Consider the following 23336-nt stretch of genomic DNA (forward strand, 5'->3'; position numbering starts at 1 on the left):
CCTTGACTACTGCAACCTCCTGCTCTGTGGCCTCCCTTCTAACACTCTTGCACCCCTCCAATCTATCTTAAACGCTACTGCCTGACTGATCCACCTGTCCCCCCGCTATTCCCCGGCCTCTCCTCTCCGTTAATCCCTTCATTGGCTCCCCATTGCCCTGAGACTCCAGTTCAAAACCCTAACCATGGCATACAAAGCCACCCACAACCTGTCTCCTCCATTCATCTGTGACCTAGTCTCCTGGTACTTACCTGCACGCAACCTCCGCTTCTCACAAGATCTCTTTCTCTACTCCCTTCTTATCTCCTCTTCCCAAAATCGCAGACAAGATTTCTCCCTTACATCTCCCCTACTCTGGAACTCTCTACCCCAACACATCAGACTCTCGCCTACTGTGGAAACCTTCAAAAGGCACCTGAAGACCCACCTCTTCCGACAAGCCTACAACCAGCAGTAACCACCGCTCCACCATACCGCTGCATGACCAGCTCTACCCTCACCTACTGTATCCTCACCCATTCCTTGTAGACTGTGAACCCTCGCGGTTAGGGTCGTCTCTCCTCCTGTACCAGTCGGTGACTTATTTTGTTCAAGATTATTGCACCTGTTTTTTATTATGTATTCCCCTATCACATGTAAAGCGCCATGGAATGAATGGCACTATAATAATAAATAATAATAACAACAATATAAAGCCATAGGGTTGCTGGTCTTCCTCTTTGCCTTGTTCCTTCTATTCTTCCGGCAATGATGTCCTTCTCCAGTGACTGCTCTCTCCGTATGATGTGTCCAAAGTAGACAAGTCGTAGCTTGGTGATCCTTGCTTCGAGTGACATGTCTGGCTTGATTTGATCCAAAATTGATTTGTTTGTTCTTCTTGCCATCCATGGTATTTATAAAATCCTTCTCCAGCGCCAAATTTCGAAGGTGTTGATTCCTCTTCTGTCTTGTTTCTTTGGTAGGAAGCAGAGATTTCCAGTTTTCTGACCCTCTAGCGGTCGATCTCGGCAACTTAATGAGCGCTGATCGCATATATAGAAGGCTTCGTCTCCAATTTACTGGTCTAGTTATACGGGCCGATGGACACTGATGGGAACAGAACAAACGTTACTACAATGGTTCTGTCCCCAGCATGTTGTTGGCAGCACATTGTCCATTTATACAGGGGCGATGTGCTGCCGAGCGATGGGTTGCCTCTAACAATGATTTTGATCAATGGGTGAGTGAGATTTATTGCAAATACATCCGAGAAATCCCTGGCATTTTCCCGTGGGCTGACAGTTGGGAAGAAGCATTCTTATGACCCCTCGTTTGATGGTTATTGGCTCATGTAAATGTGCCCTAATGCCGCATTCACATATCTGAGGACGGATCGTAATACAATGACCGGCCGTGGGACTCCTCACCTGAACTTGACGGCCTCAGGCGTATATCAATAAGATCGTCAAGTTTGGGTCAGGAGACCCACGGCCGATCTGTGCATCAAGGCTCCATACTTGGGCTGTGACACGCAGATATGTGAAGGCGGTGACGTGTCACCTGGCCATGTGTTCATGAAATGATGGGAAACTCGTCGGTACGGTCCCTTAGTAATATTAAAAAAGTAATAAAAACTCTTATTTTCCTACTTCTGAGCGCATTTATAAGCTCAAAGTTTAGCTCAACTTTTAATGTGATCCTTAATCAGATTAGAGGAGCTCAGAAGAAGGAAGGTAAGGGTTATAGACACTACATTCTGAACAGGCTCACCAACAGACTCTCAGTTAACTCTTTCTGCAGACAGCAATTAACTATGCAACTCAGAGGCTATAGAAAGCAAATAGTGTAACATTTTTAGAGTAACCCAATTGCAAAAAAAGCAGTTTAAGCCAAAATAAGAGCATTTAAGTAAAATAAAAAATAAAAATTGTACCCAAAAGTGTATGTAATACAGGCGAGAGCCTCCAGTTCTGGAGACTGAAGTCCTATGCTAAATGTTTAAAGGGTTTGTTATGAATGGGTTACAGTTGTATATTCACATAATTACTACATACAAGTTTCTGGTGGACAACGATGGGAAAACACAATTCATTATGTCCTTATCCACATCGTCAATCACCAAAAATCTGTCCCCCTATAGAGCCTCACATGAACGAGAACTGGTCAGATATAGAAAAAAATGGAAAACTCTTATTATAGAGACAGTCTCTGTGGTTTCACCACCACATAAATAATAGGGCATTAAATCAGCAAAAAACAGCTGCAGAAACTGGGGAAGAGATTCCCGGGTGCCACAAAGCCCAAAATTAGACATAAATTGTCCCAAAGTCTCCAGCTTGTCTACAAAACACGAGAATATTTTTCTATTAATTATAAAGTAGATTTACAAATGTCATTTAAGGAATAATACAGATTAATAAATCATAATGATCTCCACATACACTTTCCATGGTGGCTGCAAGTGACGACTGTGTGGATTTCAGTTGCATTTTCCTTAAAGGGGCGGTATCCTATTCTAAAAATCCCTATTAAATTAAATAGGATCTTCCATAGAAATTAGGAGAGCACATATTTTTCTGTATTGTCTATGGACACATAATGGATGTGTTTCACAGATATGTATGAAACCATCCTAGAGTCACACCTCAAGGCTTTGAGACAGTTTTTTGAGCCGGATGTCGGATTCCAAATAAAACGGCGAGCCGCTAATGGATGCATAACATGCGGCTGCTGTGGAGCCCATAATGTGAAGACTGCTGACAAATTGGCATCTTGAAACCTCTTTAAATAGGTATTGCCACCTTGCACATTTCTGCCATATCCCCAGGGTATAGTAGATGCAAGAATGCATTCTTAAGAATGGCGCACTGACGTTTGCTGCTTTCAGTGTGAGGTGGTTACAATTCCCATTCATTTGTATGGGATTTCTGACCGCCTCTCCACTGACACAAGCAGAGCCTGTTATTATATCAGCATACCACACTGAACCAGGCCCAGGCTAGGACTAAAAAAATATATTCATGGTGCTATACACAAGTCACATAAATTCAGATTCATAGGTGGCCACGTCTTAGTCCACAAGGACATTACTTCCTTGCCCCTTTGGTTTTTTCTCCCTGGCAGTGCTCCACTCTATTTCCTCAGTAGGCCTGCCCCCTATTTCCTCGGCCTCTCGGCAGGGCTGCCCCCTATTTCCTCGGCCTCTCGGCAGGGCTGCCCCCTATTTCCTCGGCCTCTCGGCAGGGCTGCCCCCTATTTCCTCGGCCTCTCGGCAGGGCTGCCCCCTATTTCCTCGGCCTCTCGGCAGGGCTGCCCCCTATTTCCTCGGCCTCTCGGCAGGGCTGCCCCCTATTTCCTCGGCCTCTCGGCAGGGCTGCCCCCTATTTCCTCGGCCTCTCGGCAGGGCTGCCCCCTATTTCCTCGGCCTCTCGGCAGGGCTGCCCCCTATTTCCTCGGCCTCTCGGCAGGGCTGCCCCCTATTTCCTCGGCCTCTCGGCAGGGCTGCCCCCTATTTCCTCGGCCTCTCGGCAGGGCTGCACGCTATTTCCTCGGCCTCTCGGCAGGGCTGCACGCTATTTCCTCGGCCTCTCGGCAGGGCTGCACGCTATTTCCTCGGCCCCTCGGCAGGGCTGCACGCTATTTCCTCGGCCCCTCGGCAGGGCTGCACGCTATTTCCTCGGCCCCTCGGCAGGGCTGCACGCCATTTCCTCGGCCCCTCGGCAGGGCTGCACGCTATTTTCTCGGTCCCTCGGCAGGGCTGCACGCTATTTTCTCGGTCCCTCGGCAGGGCTGCACGCTATTTCATTAGTCCCTTGGCAGGGCTGCACGCTATTTCCATGGTCTTGTAGACAAATTGTTTTGACCATTGCAAAATTGTTGATAGCAAATCTGAGTGATTCTGCAGTCTAGGAATCCCTCTGTGTGTTGCCACAACGGTGTGAATTTATTACAACTCACTCTTAAGGCTGTCATATACATTGAACGAACCCACTGAAATCTGAGGGATCAACTGAAAAGTCTAATGTGTATGGGGCCTCATTCACCACCATAGACATTTTACATGTAAAAACGCGAATGATGTTAAAAAAAAAAGTTAAGGGCGCTCCTAACTTTTAGGAAAGAAAATTAAAGTTTGAACCAAGACTCTTAAAAACCCCGCACAGTATCCACCGACCATATTGTATGGCCTCAGTGTGCAGGAACAACAGTGCTGCCATCTTGTGGCGCTCTGCCACATTGACATCCACGTTCCTTCCATAGGGGAGTCTGACACCGCCCAGCAGAATTCGCTTTCACACCGGCCTCAGAATACTTAGCATGTGCATAGAAAAACATCCTCTGCCAAACCGCTGGCTGTTAAAACTCAGACAAACATTTACCTTGCTGTGGATCATCGCTTGACTTCACGCCAACTTGTATGAGGCGGGTGGGCGCTGGCTGGTGCTCTCTTTGAGGTTCTCCAGGACTCTGTGATAATTATAGAAAGTGTTAAAAAGCAACTGTGAATGGGATACTAAGAAAGAAAGAAAAACACCCCATGCTGCACTCCTGCAAACTGACAGCTGGGTACACCTTCCTTTCCAGAAATGATCATGGATCAAGGATCCGGCAGCAAATCGGTTAAAAACAGGCGTAAATGGATGATGGAGGCAGCCATAGCCCTGCTGTCACTCCAACCCGGGTTCACACTTCTTCTAGATAAACCATCTGGGGTCCGGGTGCCGAGCACTTAGCTCTGTGACTAATCTTAGTCTGGGAATCACATCCTGACCAATTTCATCCAGATCTACGGAGGGGTGCAAATCTCATAGTGCAAGGCCAGCAGCGATGCGCCATCATGGTGTGCAAGGCCAGCAGCGATGCGCCATCATGGTGTGCAAGGCCAGCAGCGATGCGCCATCATGGTGTGCAAGGCCAGCAGCGATGCGCCATCATGGTGTGCAAGGCCAGCAGCGATGCGCCATCATGGTGTGCAAGGCCAGCAGCGATGCGCCATCATGGTGTGCAAGCAGGAAATGCAACTGTAATTTTAAAAAATGCTTGGGCACAACACAGAGGTAATCGCACATTACAGTCATGCAAAAATGGCTGCCGTGGTTAGAGTAATTCCTTGTAAATTATGGGAAATACTACAGCTGCATACACCGAACACGGGCCCCCATACACCAGTCATCCCACCAGTATGTCCTTCAGGACCGGTATACATCAGTAAAGTTTTTTTCTTGTTCCTGAGCTTTCCTATACAGTTGCCCACCTTAAAGGAGTATTCTGGCTCTACTCACTTCCTCTGGAGGCGAGTGACGCCATTGATGTCTCGTCTACCTGCCTTATTACAATGCACGACCAGGCAGGTATCAGTAGTTGTGGCATCTCCTCCCTCATGCGTAAGTGAACAAAGCTGGAACAACCCTTTAAAAAGTACATTTCCATGTAGTGAAAACGCTCTGGTTTTTTTCCCCGCAGGTGTTTGCAACAAAATATACAACACTGTTTAGTGCAATTTTATTTATTTAATGCATTTTCCCTTTTTTCTTTTTCTTTAACAATTGCAATTTTACATGCACTTTTCAGGTTCCCTATGGAAGTTTATGGGGGAAAAAGCACCAAAAAACACAGAGTTCTGCAGCATCTCGTAGCATACAGCAGGCATGAGCCGACAGGGAATCGCATCCACGATGCCTGAACGACGTGGGGACGGACCCTAAACAGCTGCATTCATTGCTCTGAAGGTAAACCATAAAACAAAGGATTTTTCTGTTTCAGGTCCCATTAGTGGGATCCCCATTTAATATACAGCGGACTAAATAGGGGTATTAGTGAGAGGAGCTCTACCCCTGCCCCTCAGGACGGTGATTGAGAGGACGACCACCATGTAATTACAGCTTTCAATTTGGAACCCATTAACCGAAAGGGAACAATATTCATTTTGTACCATTTAGTCCATTAGGAGTTTGGAGCTGTAATACGCTGCCCTTACATAAATGAGTATATTCGGTGATTTTCAGGGAGTGTCCAGTTCTGGTCAGTACATGATGGCCCACTGTGACATTGTACTGTCGGGAAATTTACACCTTTGGTGTCTGTGACTATCTAAATATAACCTAGAAGGTCGCACGGGGCTGCTAATTAGTGCGGCTGCCAGCCAGTGTGTGCGACTAACATGGCACGCAAACACCGACGGATGGCTAAGAGCTGACCGTATAGTGATGCATGAAGGTTTGCTACAGAGTTTAGCCCTAAATCCAACTGTACGGTTGTAGTAGAAATAAGGTGCATGGAAAATGGAGTAAATTTAGAAATGACAAAACTTACCTGGTATCGATCCACGGAAAGCTGCATTCACAATTCTGCTCTGGTGATTTGTATCCTTGGGAATATACTGTTACTAGTAAAGGTACGTGCACATGACGTCCTCATTCAGATGGCGGACCGGCTGAGGTTTTTCTGGTGAAGCCACTGCAGGATAGAGCCGGCGGTCTTTTTCCTTAAGCAGCGTTGCTGGCATTTTTGGTGTCGTTTTAGCAACTTTTCCTAATGCTTTTGACCATTAAGACGAGTAATGTCACTTCTTTTAACTGCTTAAGTGTTTCCAAACCATGAAGCTGTTAAATGAAGTGACATTAGATGGAACATGTGCACAGTAATGTGGTTTTTACATTGCTGTCCACTATGTTCATTTTTTTTGCGCTGGTTTTTCAAGCGGATTCCAGGCAGAATATACATGAAAAAGACATGTGCTTAAACCCAGCAGGATAGCGAATGCAGCTCTGGAGTATAATACAGGCTGTGAATCATCAGGGTACACCAATGGCGCTGGTGGGAGGGCTTTTACTCTTTTTTTGATCAAAAACTGTGTTTACTAAGTACCCCATGTTATTTATACGCACTATTGCTTTTACTTACAGCAGGGGATATGTTCATTTTGTTCCTGTCTTGGGTTTTGTCTGTTTAATGACCAGTGTGAACATGCTCCTATTTTGCATGCATACCAACTTATACTCCGGTTCATTTTGTTTCGGTCTTGGGTTTTGTCTGGACTATAGCACATGCTGTGAATCATCAGGGTCACAAGATAAATTAAGCAATATATTTACCTACTTAGTTCACTTTTATGCATTTTATCTTTTTAGGGGTTGTCTCATCTTCTGGTGAAATCGCAAAGTACTAGTAAAAACAAGCAACTTTGCAGTTTACCACTAAGCGTAGTCTATCAGCAGAGACCAGTCTCTTGGGCAAGGTGTGCAGAGCTGGCAAGCTCTTTGCTATGGAGCTTGTCAGTGCTGGATTGCTGGACACAGCCGGCTTCTGTGCCCTGCGTTCCTCTGATGCCGCAGAGGCAAAGCTACTTTATGAGCGCCCATGCCACTGACCCGAACATCCCCGGAGGAATATGGGAGGCAGGGGAGCGGTTTGCTCCTGAAGACAAAACATGGGACAAACAATTTAAATTAAAATCTCTAACATTAAGATTTTTGGTTCATTCAACAAATGGCCAAAACTGTGAAAGCACCGAGGAAGGCACAGCACTTTTATACAAGGCTCCAAATTTGGCAATTTACTTGATTCCATCCAGGCCACCATCAATAACTCTGCATACTTTCTCATTTATCTTCTCAATAGCCACAGACGTTAAAGGGAATGTGCCATCAAAAAAAATAAGTATTCATGCTTTAATTTTTTTAAAAAATATTACCTTTTTTTTAATGGTATAAAATATGAAAAATAATTAAAAAGATGTTTGATATTTTCCACTTTAAAAACACTAGGGGGAGCAACTGCTGAAATTTGCCATGAAAACCTAGTGTACAGCTAGCTCGCTTTATGATCGCAGTAAATGGGGGTGGGATCTGTTTGTGTGTGTGTGATGTCACAACTCTCCACCCCTTCTGGGCATTTGCGAAAGGATAAGGAAAGATGACGTTTAGGATCACAGTGCGGAGCCATTTTGTTGGTGACTGCCAGTGATACTGACAAGTGCTGAGAACGGCCGGCAGCACCGATTCTGATAGTTGGTGCTGCTCGCTGTATCATAAACTGGGATTAGATACACGGACTGTATGACATGTTGGGATTAGATACAGGGCTCAGTGAGGTGTAGCACATATGATGGGATTAAATACAGGGTTCAGTGGAGTGCATCACACAGGATGGGATTAGATACACAGACAGTATCACAGGCTGGGATTAGATACAAGGAGTGTATAGCTTACTAACAAGCCGGGCAAGGACTGATGCGCTATTGTTAGAACGCTTCAAGTGCCCGAGGTACTGGGAGTCAAACTCCACTGATCTGATACTAATGACCTGTCCTAAGGAGAAGTTATCAATATTTTAATGCTGGAAAACCCCTTTAAGTTTTTCTCTACATGACGGGAACCAGAGGGCTGGACACTAATCCATGTTAAATTTTGGACCATAAAGCAAAGTCAAGTTCAAAGCAAAGTTGGAGTTGGACCTTAGAGAGTACCTCTACTCGTAGCCATCTTTGAAATGTCATTAAGAACAAGACATATGGAAACCTCCCCGCGATAAGCTGAAAACGCTCAGCAGGACCCTCGGCTGTAATTGGGACCCCGGCTCCACGAGCCGCAGCGATCCAGCTCCTGATATGCTGCACGCCTGCCTTTCATGTAGTAGCCTAATCTATAGGTATACGATTATTGGCCGTTTCATGTAACCAAACATTAAATATAAGACGGAATTGAGATCTTTCCCCACAAATACTCCACTTGTCGTTCCAGGAACAGACATTCCTTTTCATATTCCCGACTGAAGTCAAATAATTGGGGTTTCTCTTCTGGCGGAGGCGGCTATAAAACGTGAGGTACTGAGGGGCCCTTGTTTGTTCCAGGAGTAGAAATAGACCAAAATATAAAACACATGTGGGGAAAGAAAAAAAAATGGCAGTACAGAACAAAGCATTCATGTCTTCACCTGTGAGGTGTTTCTGGCCGCAGCTGGAATTTGGTGGAAATCTTCGGCATGTGGATAATAAGCAGGCAAAAGCTGAGATCCCAGATCACCGAGACTCATTGGCCCAGAACTAATATTATCGGCGTCTCCCTGGCTCTCTCCTGGGGAGGAAACGCTTTCTTTTAGTGTACGAATACATGTTTAAAATAAAATAAAAAAAATAATAATTACCAGCAAATGTAACATGTAAGCCCCCGACTCGGCCTCTTCTGTTATTGCCCAATGTAATTTAGCCGTTTCTTCGTTATATCCTTAAAGGGATTGGCCCCTTTACAGTAAAAATTCTAATATGCCATAAATGTGAGCGTATTGTGCTAAGAAACTCTAAAGTTACCCCAGATCTTGATTTCAAGCTTTACTACTTGCGAGAGGCTAGGACTTTAAATATTGGCCGCCGCCAATCAGGAACGCCACAATTAAGGGGGTTTTTTTGGCCCGTTTTTCCAGTACACTTTAAGTGGTAAAATGAATGGTGTCATTCAAGAGTACAACTTGTCCTGCAAAAAATAAGCCCTCATAGGGGCAGGAATATTAAAGCCACAGAAAGCTCTGTAGCCTAGCAATAAACAGATTAGATTTGGGACAGTAACTGGTGCAAATTGAGTCAGTTTCCTTACAAAATATGATGGCTGTATTGAAGTAGCTGCAAAAAAAAAAAAAAAAGTAAATGTATATAACCTGGTATATTCATTTGTGGTCCATGGGGTGATGGATGCCTCCTTAGATGTCCTGCAGTTTGACCTGTAGAGCCGCCTCGGTCCATAAAAGCAGAACGTCCCACTAGGATTTGCTCGGCTGCTGGTGTCAGACCTGGCCTCTGACCCTCGCTGATTTCCCCCATGCTGTTCTCATCCCCAGAGCTCTAGAGCAAAGACAATAAATAGCCAAGTAAATGAACGCGTCAAGAGGATCTGTAAATGTCCAGAATGATGTAATGAGGCCATACATGTGCAGTTATACCAAGCCGCCATCATAAATACTAAGAAAATAGACGTAAACAGGCAAAAACGTGACCGAAGAAAGCTACACATGAGTTCCCAAATCTCTGCACCGATAGACTTACATAACCCCATTAATGCCGCAGTGAAGAGGGCACGTTACCTCGGGATGGTAAAATACTTCTTGCCGTGCTACAGGATCCGGATTCAATTTGGCCAAGAGCGACCGGACGGGGTCATGACTTGCTCCTCTGTCCATTACTTGTCCTTCACTGGGAGGATCCAATTCCTGAAGGAAGAGTCTCGCTGTTACCGTCAGAAGTGATGGTCAATGAAAATCACATAAGAATGCTGGTATTTGGCCACAATGGGCTTGTGTGACAATTCTTGGCAGTTTACGGCAATACCTAGAGGTTGGTGGAGTTGAATCCTAATTGACAAACTAGTCAAGATGACTCCTGATAACTGTATAAACTATATATGGCTATCAGATTTGCAAAAGGGCAAAACTCAGAAGTGTCTTAGGTTCAGATGTGGCGGATATGTTGCCGAATTTTTGTGCATGATAGAAGTAGACAAAACGTTCCAAATGTCCTGGCTCTGTATAATCTGCACCCCCAGCCAACACAGGACTCTGTAATGAGCCATGGGTGGGGAAGCAGTGTCAGACGCCCCCTGATCGGATATCAGTGACCTATCCTAAGAATAGGTCATTGACATCTTAGTCTTGGTTAACCCATTTAATACCCATCTGTTTAATTAAAAAATAACTATAAAAGTTTAAAAATTTTAAATAAATTTTTTTGTCTTAAGAATTTTTTTTTTTGCAATGTTTTTTTCCCCATATCACAATTTTTATTAAAAAAGAAAAATTAGAAATCTTGCAATTTTCACACTGGTCACTGGGGCTATTTTTTTTTTTTAGCCTTAACCTGCTGTCGTTTCAGAAAATTCACACGTACATTAGCTGCAATGAACAGACTCTGACCCTATCTTTTGTATTGAAGCATCTAATGAGTGTGTGAAAAAGTCATTGTGAACGGAGGGGGAGCAGGCAAGCTGTGGCATAGACTACTGTGATTAATGGATCCTGTGTTATCACATGTGCATATGTGTTACCTGACACTGTAATCCTGCCTCTGAGGATAAGGAGTCTGCTGAAAACTCTTCCTGAAAGTCTAAAAAAAGAACCCAGTGGTCAGTGTAAAAACTGCAGGATTACCAATTTTGTTTTTAAATTAATTTCATATTGTGATCTTATATGGGAAAAAAAAAACTATTGCCAAAAATGTATTAAAACTCCATGCAACACAAAACTGGATTTAAATAATAAGTCATTTTCTGACAGCACATTCCCTTGAAGGAGCATCTTTCACCTTTATGTTTTGTACAAATAGTAAAAACTTTGGGAAAGATTTTCCCAAACTAGTGGAAGTAAAAACTGGAGCGATGCCCATGGCAAACAATAGGATTTCAGGCAATTTGGAACATGGCTGTTTGTTACAAGCCACTGCTTCACTAAATCAACACCAATTTTTTTTCTTTTTTTAAGAAAAGCTGTAACATGTAATAAAGCACATTTCTATGAATGTCTCTCTGCAGCAGAATAGTGGGAAGAACATTTTCACACATGTAGCTTCCCCCAGTACATACCGCCGGCCGCAGTAAGGGAACATTTATATTTATAAGCTCAGAATAGGAGATATTTCTGAATGTCATTATTTTTTTTGTATCAAATGTTTAGCTATCACTGAATGATGTATAGCTGTAATCACATGACTTGTTACCATGTCATTGGCGTCCTTAAGGGTGCTGGAAAAACTTTCCATCAAGTTTGGAAAGACCAATCCACCTGCTGCCAAGTCTGGAACGAAAAACATAAAATATGTAGCATAAGGTTTCAAGCTAAAAGTTTAAATAAAGATCGTTTAATTAAAATCAGACAGTTCTGGAAAACATTATGGCAACCGAGTATAATTGCACAATAATGAATGATTAATGAAATGTGTGACTCAGGACAAATAACTACGTAGCAGGACGGCTCTTGCTCTCTGGAAGAATCAAGACAGCCGTCTGCCAACAGGATCCCTCCCAACCACCCCATACACAACCATCTGATGTGTATGGGGGGCTCCAGACGCTACCCTGACAGATGATGTTCGGACAGTTGAAATTTCATCACCCCAATCCTTTTGTTTTCAGGCAAAGATACCTCTGGCAGCGGCTTTTTCACTCCCTGTTAAACACATGAACGCCTGGCCGAGGATATGTATGGGTGAGTGGAGAGATATTAGTCTGCCAAAAGAAAGCGTGTATGGCCACGATAATGCTATTAACCTGCAGATATGGGGTTAATAGCAATAAGAAGGTGCCTGACCGTAGTACTGAAAGTGCAGCAGCTGGGAGAAAATGAACTTTATTTCTCCCAGAGCCGCCAGCTTTCAGTCACGCAGGCGTGCCACAGCAATTACAGTCAGCGGTCACAGCACTGAACGCTGGATGTAAGCACAACCCGGAACTAACAGCCGGCTCTGCACTGATGCATTGCTGAGCGAGCTGTCAGTCAGTGCCAGGGTGTGCTTATACCCACTGCTCTCAGTGCTGTGAGCAGTGACTGTAAATGCTCTGGCATGACTGAAAGCCGGCGGCTCCCGAGAGAAATACAGTTCATTCTCTCCTGGATGTTGCACTTTCAGTGCTACAGCTGTGCACCGGTTAGACTGCAGACTAACCCTATATCTGCCGGTTATTAGCGTTATCGGACCTCACAGGTTTAGTTTAAAACTATGAAACTTAGAAACAAACTGCATGAATATTGCAAAATGTAGTCAACAAGCAGACCTTCCTCCCCACATTGTAGAAAGGAAACTGACTGGTCTCACTGGGGTAAATCTAGATATAGGTGGCTAGGAGTGCAGCAATACTGAAGAGTTCATTCTACATTGCTATCATCTACAACAGGGGTGGGAAATTGATTTTCCCAAGGGGCCACATGAGAGACCATGACTGCTGTGGAGGCCGAACCAATAGACTCAAATTATTTCTGCTCAACATTAATATTAACATATTAATTATAATTATTTTATATTAATTGTATGACTTAAGATTGATCAGAATGAAAGTATGCTGACATCCCCTTATATACCGCAAGAGCCTAATACAGCACCCCTATATGACAAATATAACATGAGCCCCAACATAGCCCCCTATAAACCGTAAGAGCCCCCATATAGCTTCCTATATACACCATTAGCCCCATAAATCCTCCCATGTACAGAATGTCCCCCACAGCATGAGCCCATGTAGCCCCCCTATATACAGCATGAGCACCCACATAGCCCCCTACATACAGTATGAGCCCCACATAGCCCCCTATCTACAGTATGAGCCCTACATAGCCCCCTACATACAGTATGAGCCCCACATAGCCCCCTATATACAGTATGACTCCCCTATATACAGTATGATCCCCACACAGTCCCCTATATACAAACAAATATTCCATACACGCAGGGAGGGGCACTGTTTCAGCCCTTCGGCTGTCTTGGTCCGGACTGGAACAGCCAGAGGGCCCGATGTGGCCCCTGGGCCGCATTTTGCCCAGGCCTGATCTACAAGACCAGTACCTACATTTAGGCCTGTCCTAGAGAGACCAGTTGGGTCACCATCAGCTGGAGAGGAAAAAGCCATTGATCAAAAAACCCTTGGATTAGATTTACATGTGACAGATTTGTTGTAGAAATGTCTATGACTGTCCCTTTTATCTGAATGCGGTTTGCAAGAATCTGTGCACCTGCTTCAGATGTAAGAGATGATGGGTGTAATCGCGTGTAAAATGCGTTTTATAACCACCCTGCATGTCAATCATTTTGTTTCTTGCAGCCTTCACCTCCCGGGATGATGATCTGTCCATCGCTGTACAGGACCTCTCCTTCTGAGAGCGGTCTGTCCGGGGTGTCGGACTCGGTGACCGTGCTGCTCTCCTCGGTGGATGTTGAGGAGCTGGATGAAGAATGAGGAGGAGTCACATCTCGTTTAGGAGAAGGAACAATTGGCTTCTGTGTTTCAGGAGAAGTAATTAGGCTCTTTGGTTCTTCTTCCTCAGCCACCGTCATTACACTAAGGAGCAAAATGTAAAGAAAACATGAATAAAAAGGAGTGTGTGTATTTGTTAGCTTGCATATTTGTGGTGAGTTCCCATCATTCTGCTCAGCTTCTCCTTCTCTATATCGCGGTATTCCCAATCAGACAGCACGTACAACGTGACAGGTGAACTTTAACCAGGGCCATCTAATACTTTTCACTTTCACATTTTGACAGAAGAGGAGCTGCTGATGTATCCTGCAAAGTGTGCACCTTTCCTAATTATTCCCCAAGATGTGCCAATATCTTAGCAGCTGATGGACGTCATGTAACCAAAGCCTCAATTCCTGATCCGCTAGTGCGAGGCGCTAGATTATCCCTTTACTGAAGACTTGTCAGCAGGTCAAAACTACCCAGTTTCTATTTTTTTATTGTATTCACATTGCTCTCCTAATTATGCGGTTTTTCTTTTTGTAAATCCTCTGTACGGTTGCAGAGATATGGGCGTTTTTATTTAGTGTTGCTTTTTATGGGCTTTACCAAGGGGGCGTGGTTCATAGGGTAATTATGCTGAACAGCCTGAAGACACGCCCCATAAGATCCTGTGCAACACACCCCTTAGTAAAGACCAGAAAAAGTAGTGCTAAATTAAAATGCCCGCATGGCGGATTCAAAGAGGCAAGAAAAAACACAAAAAAATACTGAGGGGAGAAGAAGGAACAAAATAAGGGTAGAAACTGGCCACTTTTTACCCGGTGATAGGTTGTCTTTAACCAGTTCAGGATCGGGCCTTTACCCCTGTTCCTGACCAGCCACATTTTCAGGTTTTTCTTACATGCAGTTTAACCCCTTTACAACCCAAGGTGGTTTGCACGTTAATGACCAGGCCAATTTTTACAATTCTGACCACTGTCACTTTACGAAGTAATTACTCTGGAACGCTTCAACGGATCCCCCTGATTCTGAGAATGTTTTATCGTGACATATTGTACTTCATGACTGGGGTAAAATTTCTTCGATATTACTTGTGTTTATTTGTGAAAAAAATGGAAATTTGGCAAAAATTTTGACAATTTTGCAATTTTCAAAATTTGAATTTTTATCCCCTTAAATCAGAGAGATATGTCACACAAAAGAGTTAATAAATAACATTTCCCACATGTCTACTTTACATCAGCACAATTGTGGAATCAACATTTTTTTTATTAGGGATCTATAAGGGTTAAAAGTTGACCAGCGATTTCTCATTTTTCCCACAAAATTTACAAAACCATTTTTTTTAGGGACCACATCACATTTAAAGTCACTTTGAGGGGTCTTTATGACAGAAAATACCCAAAAGTGACACCATTCTAAAAACTGCACCCCTCAAGGTGCTCAAAACCACATTCAAGAACTTTATTAACCCTTCAGGTGCTTCACAGGATTTTTTGGAATGTGGAAGAAAAAAAATTAACATTTCACTCTTTTCACAAAAATGTTACTTTAGACCCAATTTTTTTTATTTTCGCAGGGGTAACAAGAAAAAATGGACCCCAAAATTTGTTGTGCAATTTCCCCTGGGCACGCAGATACCCCATATGTGGGGAAAAACCACTGTTTGGGCGCAAGGCAGGGCTCGGAAGGGAAGGAGCGCCATTTGACTTTTTGATTGCAAAATTTGCTTGAATAATTAGCGGACGCCATGTTGCGTTTGGAGAGCCCCTGATTTGTCTAAACAGTGGAAACCCCCCACAAGTGACCCCATTTTGGAAACTAGACCCCCCAAGGCACCTATCTAGATGCATAGTGAGAACTTGAAACCCCTAGGTGCTTCACAAATTGATTTGTAAAAATGAAAAAGTATTTTTTTTTCCACTTTTTCATTTTTACGAATCAATTTGTGAAGCACCTGAGGGTTCCAAGTGCTCACTATACATCTAGATAGGTGCCTTGGGGGGTCTAGTTTCCAAAATGGGGTCACTTGTGGGGGAGCTCCAATGTTTAGGCACACAGGGGCTCTCCAAACGCAACATGGTGTCCGCTAACAATTTGAGAAGATTTTCCATTCAATTTGTTAGCGGACACCATGTTGCGTTTGGAGAGCCCCTGATGTGCCTAAACAGTAGTGACACCATTTTGGAAACTAGACCCCTCAGGGAACTTATCTAGATATGTGGTGAGCACCTTGAACCCCCCAGGTGCTTCACAGAAGTTTATAACATTGAGCCATAAAAATAAAATTTTCACATTTTCCCCACAAAAATGTTTTTCAGCCCCTACTTTTGCATTTTCATAAGGGTAACAGGAGAAATTGCACCATGCAGTTTGTTGTGCAATTTCTCCTGAGCACGCTGATACCCCATATGTGGGGGAAAACCACTGTTTGGGCGCACGGCAGGGTTCAGAAGGGAAGGAGCGCCATTTGACTTTTTGAATGTAAAATTTGCTTGAATAATTAGCCGACGCCATGTTGCATTTGGGGAACCCCTGATGTGCCTAAACAGTGAAAAAACCCCACAAGTGACACCATTTTGGAAACTAGACCCCTCAGGGAACTTCTCTAGATGTGTGGTGAGCACCCTGAACCCCCAAGTCCTTTACAGAAGTTTATAAAATGGAGCCGTGAAAATAAAAAAATCAAACTTTCCACAAAAATGACGTTTTAGCCCCAATTTTTTTATTTTTACAAGGGTAAGAGGAGAAAATGGACCCCAAAAACTTTTGTGCAATTTCTCCTGAGTACGCCAATACCCCATATGTGGGGAAAATACAGTGTTTGGGCGCACAGCAGAGTTCAGAAGGGAAGGAGCACTGTATGACTTTTTGAACGCAAAATCGTCTGGAATCGAGAGCGGACGCCATGTCGCGTTTGTAGAGCCCCTGATGTTCCTAAATAGTGGAGCTCCCCCACAAGTGACCCCATTTTGGAAACTACACCCCTCAAGGATTTTATCAAGGGGTATAGTGAACATTTTGAACCCAGAGGTACGACACAGAATTTGATAACATTAGGTCATCATATTGAATAAGTTGTCATTAGTCTTGAGCGCAAGTGCTCGCTACTTGAGTTTGCATCGGGTACTCGGGTATGCACCATGTATCAAGGGTGCTCGAGTGACATGCTAGAGTCCCCGCCCGCATGTTTCACGGTTATTAGACACCCAAAAAAAAAACATGCGGGGATCGCTCGTGCATGGCAGGCAATCCCCGCAAGGTTTTTTTGGCCGCGAAGCATATGGGGCAGGGACTCCAGCACGTCACTCGAGCACCCGCGATACTCAGTGCATACCCAAGCACCCGATGCAAACTCAAGTAGCGAGCACTTGCGCTCAACACTAGTTGCCATATCGTCATTTTTTTTTTTTTTTTTTTTTTTTTTTTTTTAGTTTTGAAAAAAAAAAAAAAAACAACCCCAGCCCCAGCCCCAGCATTTAGTATTTACGCCGTTCCTAGTGTGGTATAAGTGATTAGACGACTTTATTCTTCGGGTCGGTGCGACTACAGAGATACCAGAATCATATCGGGTTTTTATGACTGACAGCTGTCACACACTCAAAGACGCATATTTTGCAAAATCTAGTTTTTGCATTACCATATTTTGAGAGCTATAATTTTTCCATATTTTGGCCAACAGAGTCATGTGACGGCTTGTTTTTTGCGGGATGAGTTGACGTTTTTATTGGTGCAATTTTCAGGCACAAGACATTTTTTGATCGCTTTCTATTCCGTTTTTTGGGAGGCAGAACAAAAACCAACAATTCAGGAATTGTTTTTTTTTTTATTTTTTTATTCTGCTCCGCGTGTGGTAAAATTGATAAGGCAGCTTTATTCTTTGAGTCAGTACGTTTGAAGCGGTACCACATTTATATCATTTTAATGTTTTGGCGCTTTTACACAATAAAAGATATTTTATATAAAAAATTATTTTTTTTGCATCGCTTTATTCTGAGAGCTATAACTTTTTTATTTTTCGGCTGATGGAGCTTTATGGTGGCTTGTTTTTTGCGGAACGAGCTGACGTTTTCAGCGGTACCATTTTTATCACGTGTTATTCCATTTTTTGTTTGGCGGTATGATGATAAAGCATTGTTTTTTGCTTCGCTTTTTATTTTATTTTTTTACCGTGTTCACTGAAAGGGTTAACTAGTGGGACAATTTTATAGGGTACATCGTTCCGGACGTGGCGATACCAAATATGTGTACTTTTATTGTTTGTTTTTTTTTTCATAATAATATTTATTGATGGGTACATTATATTTTTATTTTTGGTAGATTATTTTTTTTTATTTTTACAATTTTTTTTTTAATCTTTTTTTTAACTTTCTGACAGTTTTTTTACTTTTATACTTTGTCCCACTATGGGACTTTCACTTATTTTTTATTCTGATAGCCTGCATGGCACAGGGATGGTGCTCCATCCCTATGCTATGCAGGCGGTCAGCACTGCACAGTGAGAAGATAGTTTGGAGATGCACTGCGCATAACCAAAAAATCTTCCTGCTGTCTGGTGACCCGGATGTTGTCATGACGACATCGGGTCGTCATGGTAACATCCGGGAAGCCGCGGCAGACAGCGCTGGAGGCCGGAAGAGGAGGTGAGTATACCGATCACCTCCCCTTAGCCACCGCAATGCTGCGATCGACTTCGATCGCAGCATTGCAGGGGTTAATGTGCCGGGAGCGGTGCGGGACCGCTCCCTGCACATAGTACCGGGTGTCAGCTGTGACAATCAGCTGACACCCGGCAGCGATCGCGCCCGCACAGCCTGTGTGCGCGCGCGATCGCGATGACGTACTAATACGGGTCAGGCTCTTAAAGCCCAGGGCACAGACATGTTTGGATATTCAAATACCGTATTTTTCAGACTATAAGAAGCACTTTTTTCTGAATGTACTATATTATACGTTGCTATTGGGGGGGGGGGGGAGCGGCAGCGGAGCGGGTCACAAGAGGCAGGAGCCGCCTGCTTCAGCCTACACTGTCCCCGCTGCTAAAGAAAATGACTATTCACTGCTCCCCACGCCCATGGGCTTGGGGAGCACTGAATATTCATTCTCCTTAATAGAGTGCACAGTGTCAGCAGCAGCCGTGGCTCCTGCAGCGGCTCGGCGGTCACGTGTGTCCGCTATTAAAGAGTAAGCATGAATATTCACTACTCCCCACTCCCATGGGCGTGGGGAGTAGCGAATATTCGTGTTCTTTAATAGTGGACACACGTGACAGCCGAGCCGCTGCAGGAGAAAACAATTTTTTTATTTTTTTTTTTTAAAGGACCACTAAAATACATTTTTTTTAATCTAATTTTCCCTGTAACTACGGCTGATATATTAGCCCCAGTTGCAGGGAAAATTCTCTTAGGACCAAGCAGCTCCTGCTCCCTCACAGCACCAGGTGATCAGATGACAACTGTATCTGGAGGAGGAAGTGCTGTCAGTGCCATCTATACTATATAAACAAGCACTTGTTCAGTATTTTGCATACAACAACCAGGAACGCAGAGATGGTACTAAACAGTCTCTGCCTTCTCCTTGGGGAGTCTGGCTGTGTCTGACAGCCGGCTCCTTGCACTTGCAGCTACTCTACTATGCAGTGACATTTTAGAACGTCACTGAAGATTACAATGTAAACTGCCCAGAGATTTAAAGTGTATTTGCAGTCCAGAAGTAGCTAAACAGGACTTTTCAGCGCTACTGCCATGTCTGTTTTAGCATATACTTATATAAATATATACATTTTCAAATCCTGCATGGTTATTCCTCTTGAAAATGTATTAAACTGACAACTACCATTTCCCTGGCCAATACAACATGACAATGACAACAAACATACGGCTGTGATCAGAAACAAAGTTAGAGGTCCTAAAGCGCAAATGCAAATCGAAAACTAAAACTAAATCCCGTGCAGGGCCAACGTTGTGCATGGAAATACTGTGCTTTGATAAGGGGTGGAAAGATACTACAAGTCATAGCCATACCTAATTGATGGCGGGTAAGCATTCGATAGCATGGCAGCTCTGCCCATGTAGAGGACGCGCTCCATTCTGAGACGCTGAGCTCACTGACTGGGTACCACGTGACAATAGTGTCGGAGCCAACGGCAGACATCGGGAGCAGCGGCGGAGACTTAACGGTGGACCTATTGCCCAAGATTTTCTGAAAGGGGACAGCCCCTTTAATATACTACTTACACAGCATCTTTGTATAGCACGGCCTCTTTTAGGGAGTGTGGGTTTTCTTCTTCTAATGGCAGCTCAGTATTGTTCCAAGCATCGGGACGAGGACTCTTTACGGAAGACAGTTCTTCATGGTCTTCTGATAGAAGAGATATGGGAGTATTTGCTCTGGTAGGAGAAGCTACTGGTGTCATTGTAGGTGTGACCACCTGGGTTAAAGGAACAATTTTCCCTAAAAGAAAAAACATAAAAATTATATTTTCTATATACAATGTAATTTATACCTGGATCAAGAAACTCTTCATACACAAGATCTTGAAATATCACAACGTTTTTCTTACAGGAACAAGTGCACATTTTCCAGCCATACAAATAAGATAAAAGTCGACAGATATGGACCATTTTAGCTGACCGTCATTTTCAAATTTTACGTGAATGGATTTTGGTGATGTCCAGGCTTGGTCTGGCCCACAGAACAGGAAAATCCTCCGGTGGGCCCCTGCGCAAGAGCGGACCACCATCCTCTTTTATGAGCAGTACTTGGCACTATATACTTGAATCACTATGTACAGACAGAGGCAGCATCTTAGTCATTTAACAATCTACCCAGTTCATTGTTATATAAATTTGTGAGGATAATGTTGCATTTGCAAGTAGCTGAAAAGTGGGGCTCTGGAGTTGGTTACTGGTGGGCTCTTGGCACCCCAGTCCGACACTGGTGATGATGGCAAACTTCTGTCTGTTCTGTTGAGAATGTAATCTGTTATGTTGGAAAATTTTGACCATGAACTGCTGTAACTAGATGTGTACGACATCATCAGCGAAATCTCAGTTTGCACAAACAGGTTACACATTAATTATAGATAAATATATCTATATCTAGCCCGCCGGTTTAATTTAACAGGTTGCAGCGGTAGATACATAAGAGGGTATTATACATAAGAATGATCCAATGCATCGGCCACATCCTGGTTAACTACAGTCTTATGTGTAAATGTAACGTCCGCTTCTCTGAATGTTCCAAATTCTTCCCCTTCTGTAAAGTGTCACTCTAATGATACTTTTAGATGCATCTACTGCCAAAATGTGTGGTCTATGTTGGCAGATACATCATCAGATGCTGCTACGGACACCATGATAAGTGTCACATATTAAAAGGTTTGTCTCATGTTTTAAAATGGGTAAAATTATAAAAACAAGCAATTTACTGGTTATTAAGATCCTCCCTGTTTTCAAGCATGGAGGGCTTTTTAATTTTATAGTTTACTGCTCATTGCCTAGGTTACTTGGCACCACTGCAGTCTATCAGTGGTGGACTGTATCCAGAGTGCTTACAAGCTCTTCACTATAGATCTTGTAAGTGCTGCTCTGAAGCTGACAGGGTAGCTAGAAATAGCCGGTTCAGTGCCCTGTGCTCCTCAGATATTGCAAGTTTAGTACACAGTTTGGGTCAGTGGTGCAACTAGGCCGCTGGTCCAAACGTCAACCATCAGGAGCCCACGGTGCCCTCCCAGCAAGCATGAAGCCGAGAGGCCGGGGAGCAATGCGCTCAGGAGACAACTCCTTTAAGTATACCGCTTTCTAGGAAGACCAATACATCTGTCCTTTAAATTAGATGTAATGATTAGTTTCCTAAGGCTACATTCACATTACTGTGCTTTGGGTCCGTGTTCTGCGACGGACTGCACAATGACTACTATATGAGCAATTTCGCACATAGAACAGTACAGCATGCACCAGACTGGTCCATTTTAGGAGCCACAATACTGCATGAAACTGGTCCAATAAAATGAGCGCTGGTCTGAATCTAACCAAAAACTAACCTGATTCTTGCTGAAGTTCAGGTTCATCCAGTGACGTCTGTGGAGAGAGTTCAGGTGTTTTCACCATCGTCTCTCTTGGAGGAGGAACAGGAGAGGATGGTGGGGTGCACTGAGGAGTGGGAACTGGAGTCATCTCGACAGGCTGCAGAAAGGAAAATATTACATCACATCACTGCCGACATGAGAATAACAAACACCTCTCCCCTGATCAACACACCAAATATGCTGGGGACTCGGCCCTCACAGTGGATGAACCTGACAACCCACGCAACCGCCCCATCATGAAACATGTGTGGGGTATCAGTGAGGAGTGAACAAATGGCACAAAATTTATTAAAAAATAAAAATGCTTCCTTTAAAGTCACATTTTATATACCTGGACAACGGTCTGCTCTGGTGGAGAAGCTGGAGCACGCTGAGTCTTTCTTTCAGCCAGTATCATGGCGACTTTCTCTGCCATGAACTCTTCAACATATTGCCGGATCAGACCGGGTTCTATAGGAGCACCAGGGGCATCTACGGCCAAAGAAAAGGGGATAACTGATTAGTCTTTGTGCATCCAGATACCACCGCACTGTGATCCAATGATAAGCAATTGTGCCAAATCTTTATAAAGTCTAAAACTGATCACGGTATTCAAGGAGTCTCAGAGTAGAATAGATGTAGTCTCAGGGATGGCCCTCCGTGTAGATGTACGTCAAAGTGAGCCTAATGCTGACCATATAGATTAGATGAGATCATCTGAGCCCATCATTATTGAGGAGACTGGATGGTCAACTAATCAATATGGAAGTCCCTATGCTCTTGGGGGCACGAACTTGCAGGCTGTGGGCTCCCAGAACGCTCCTCGGCCCTTCTCGCAGTGAAAGAGATCTCTCTGTACATGAATCCACCACTGCTGTGTACTTTACTAAGCGGTTACCGAACATTTTAGGAAGGTACGCAGCAACGCTGGATTAGTGCAAATTGCAAGATCTCATTTTTTTCACCGTGAAAACGGCCAAAAGGGTTATGGGATCCCGCACTGCATGCCAAGATCCCACAACACGGATGTCCTAGCAAGGTCAAGCCCTTTCAAGGGGCAGTAGGGTCACTTCTGACATTAACTTACATTTAGAAAGATCACCAGAACTGAGCAGTCCAAAGGCCACAAGAATCAATGACACCAGATGAAAAATATCCAGTTTATATGAACTTTAAGGACCAAAAAATTGAGCATATTTTCTCCACCATATAAAGCTGAAACGCACAACAACCAACCTACCGATTTCAGAAGACAAGCATTCACTGCTGTCGCTGATGGACGGGGTGACATGAGGCATGATGTCCTGTCTCTTTGATTGCATCTCACTGATGACTCTGTCAAAAACTTCCTGCTCCACCCT

General features: G+C 43.8%; 1 protein-coding gene across 4 annotated transcripts in view; it reads right to left on the reverse strand.

Annotated features, from left to right (window-relative positions):
* Nucleotides 1-23336, reverse strand: part of KIAA0586 (KIAA0586 ortholog) — a 219446-nt gene that overhangs the window by 141882 nt on the left and 54228 nt on the right. For 3 of the 4 annotated variants that reach the window (XM_073638758.1, XM_073638760.1, XM_073638757.1), the window contains 10 exons: nt 23216-23334; nt 22328-22467; nt 21952-22093; nt 20144-20360; nt 13780-14009; nt 11678-11754; nt 10054-10179; nt 9631-9814; nt 8914-9053; nt 4359-4446 (listed from right to left, as the gene is read on the reverse strand). In XM_073638758.1, coding sequence (XP_073494859.1) covers nt 4359-4446; nt 8914-9053; nt 9631-9814; nt 10054-10179; nt 11678-11754; nt 13780-14009; nt 20144-20360; nt 21952-22093; nt 22328-22467; nt 23216-23334 — 1463 coding nt within the window. Of the gene's footprint in view, nt 1-618; nt 1087-4358; nt 4447-8913; nt 9054-9630; nt 9815-10053; nt 10180-11677; nt 11755-13779; nt 14010-20143; nt 20361-21951; nt 22094-22327; nt 22468-23215; nt 23335-23336 lie in introns of those variants that run through there. The other variant, XM_073638761.1, reaches the window with a different exon arrangement.

This window comes from Phyllobates terribilis, unplaced genomic scaffold (genome assembly GCF_046119375.1).
Source record: "Phyllobates terribilis strain yellow unplaced genomic scaffold, ASM4611937v1 Scaffold_7__3_contigs__length_470593459, whole genome shotgun sequence".
NCBI classification, from domain to species: Eukaryota; Metazoa; Chordata; class Amphibia; order Anura; family Dendrobatidae; genus Phyllobates; species Phyllobates terribilis.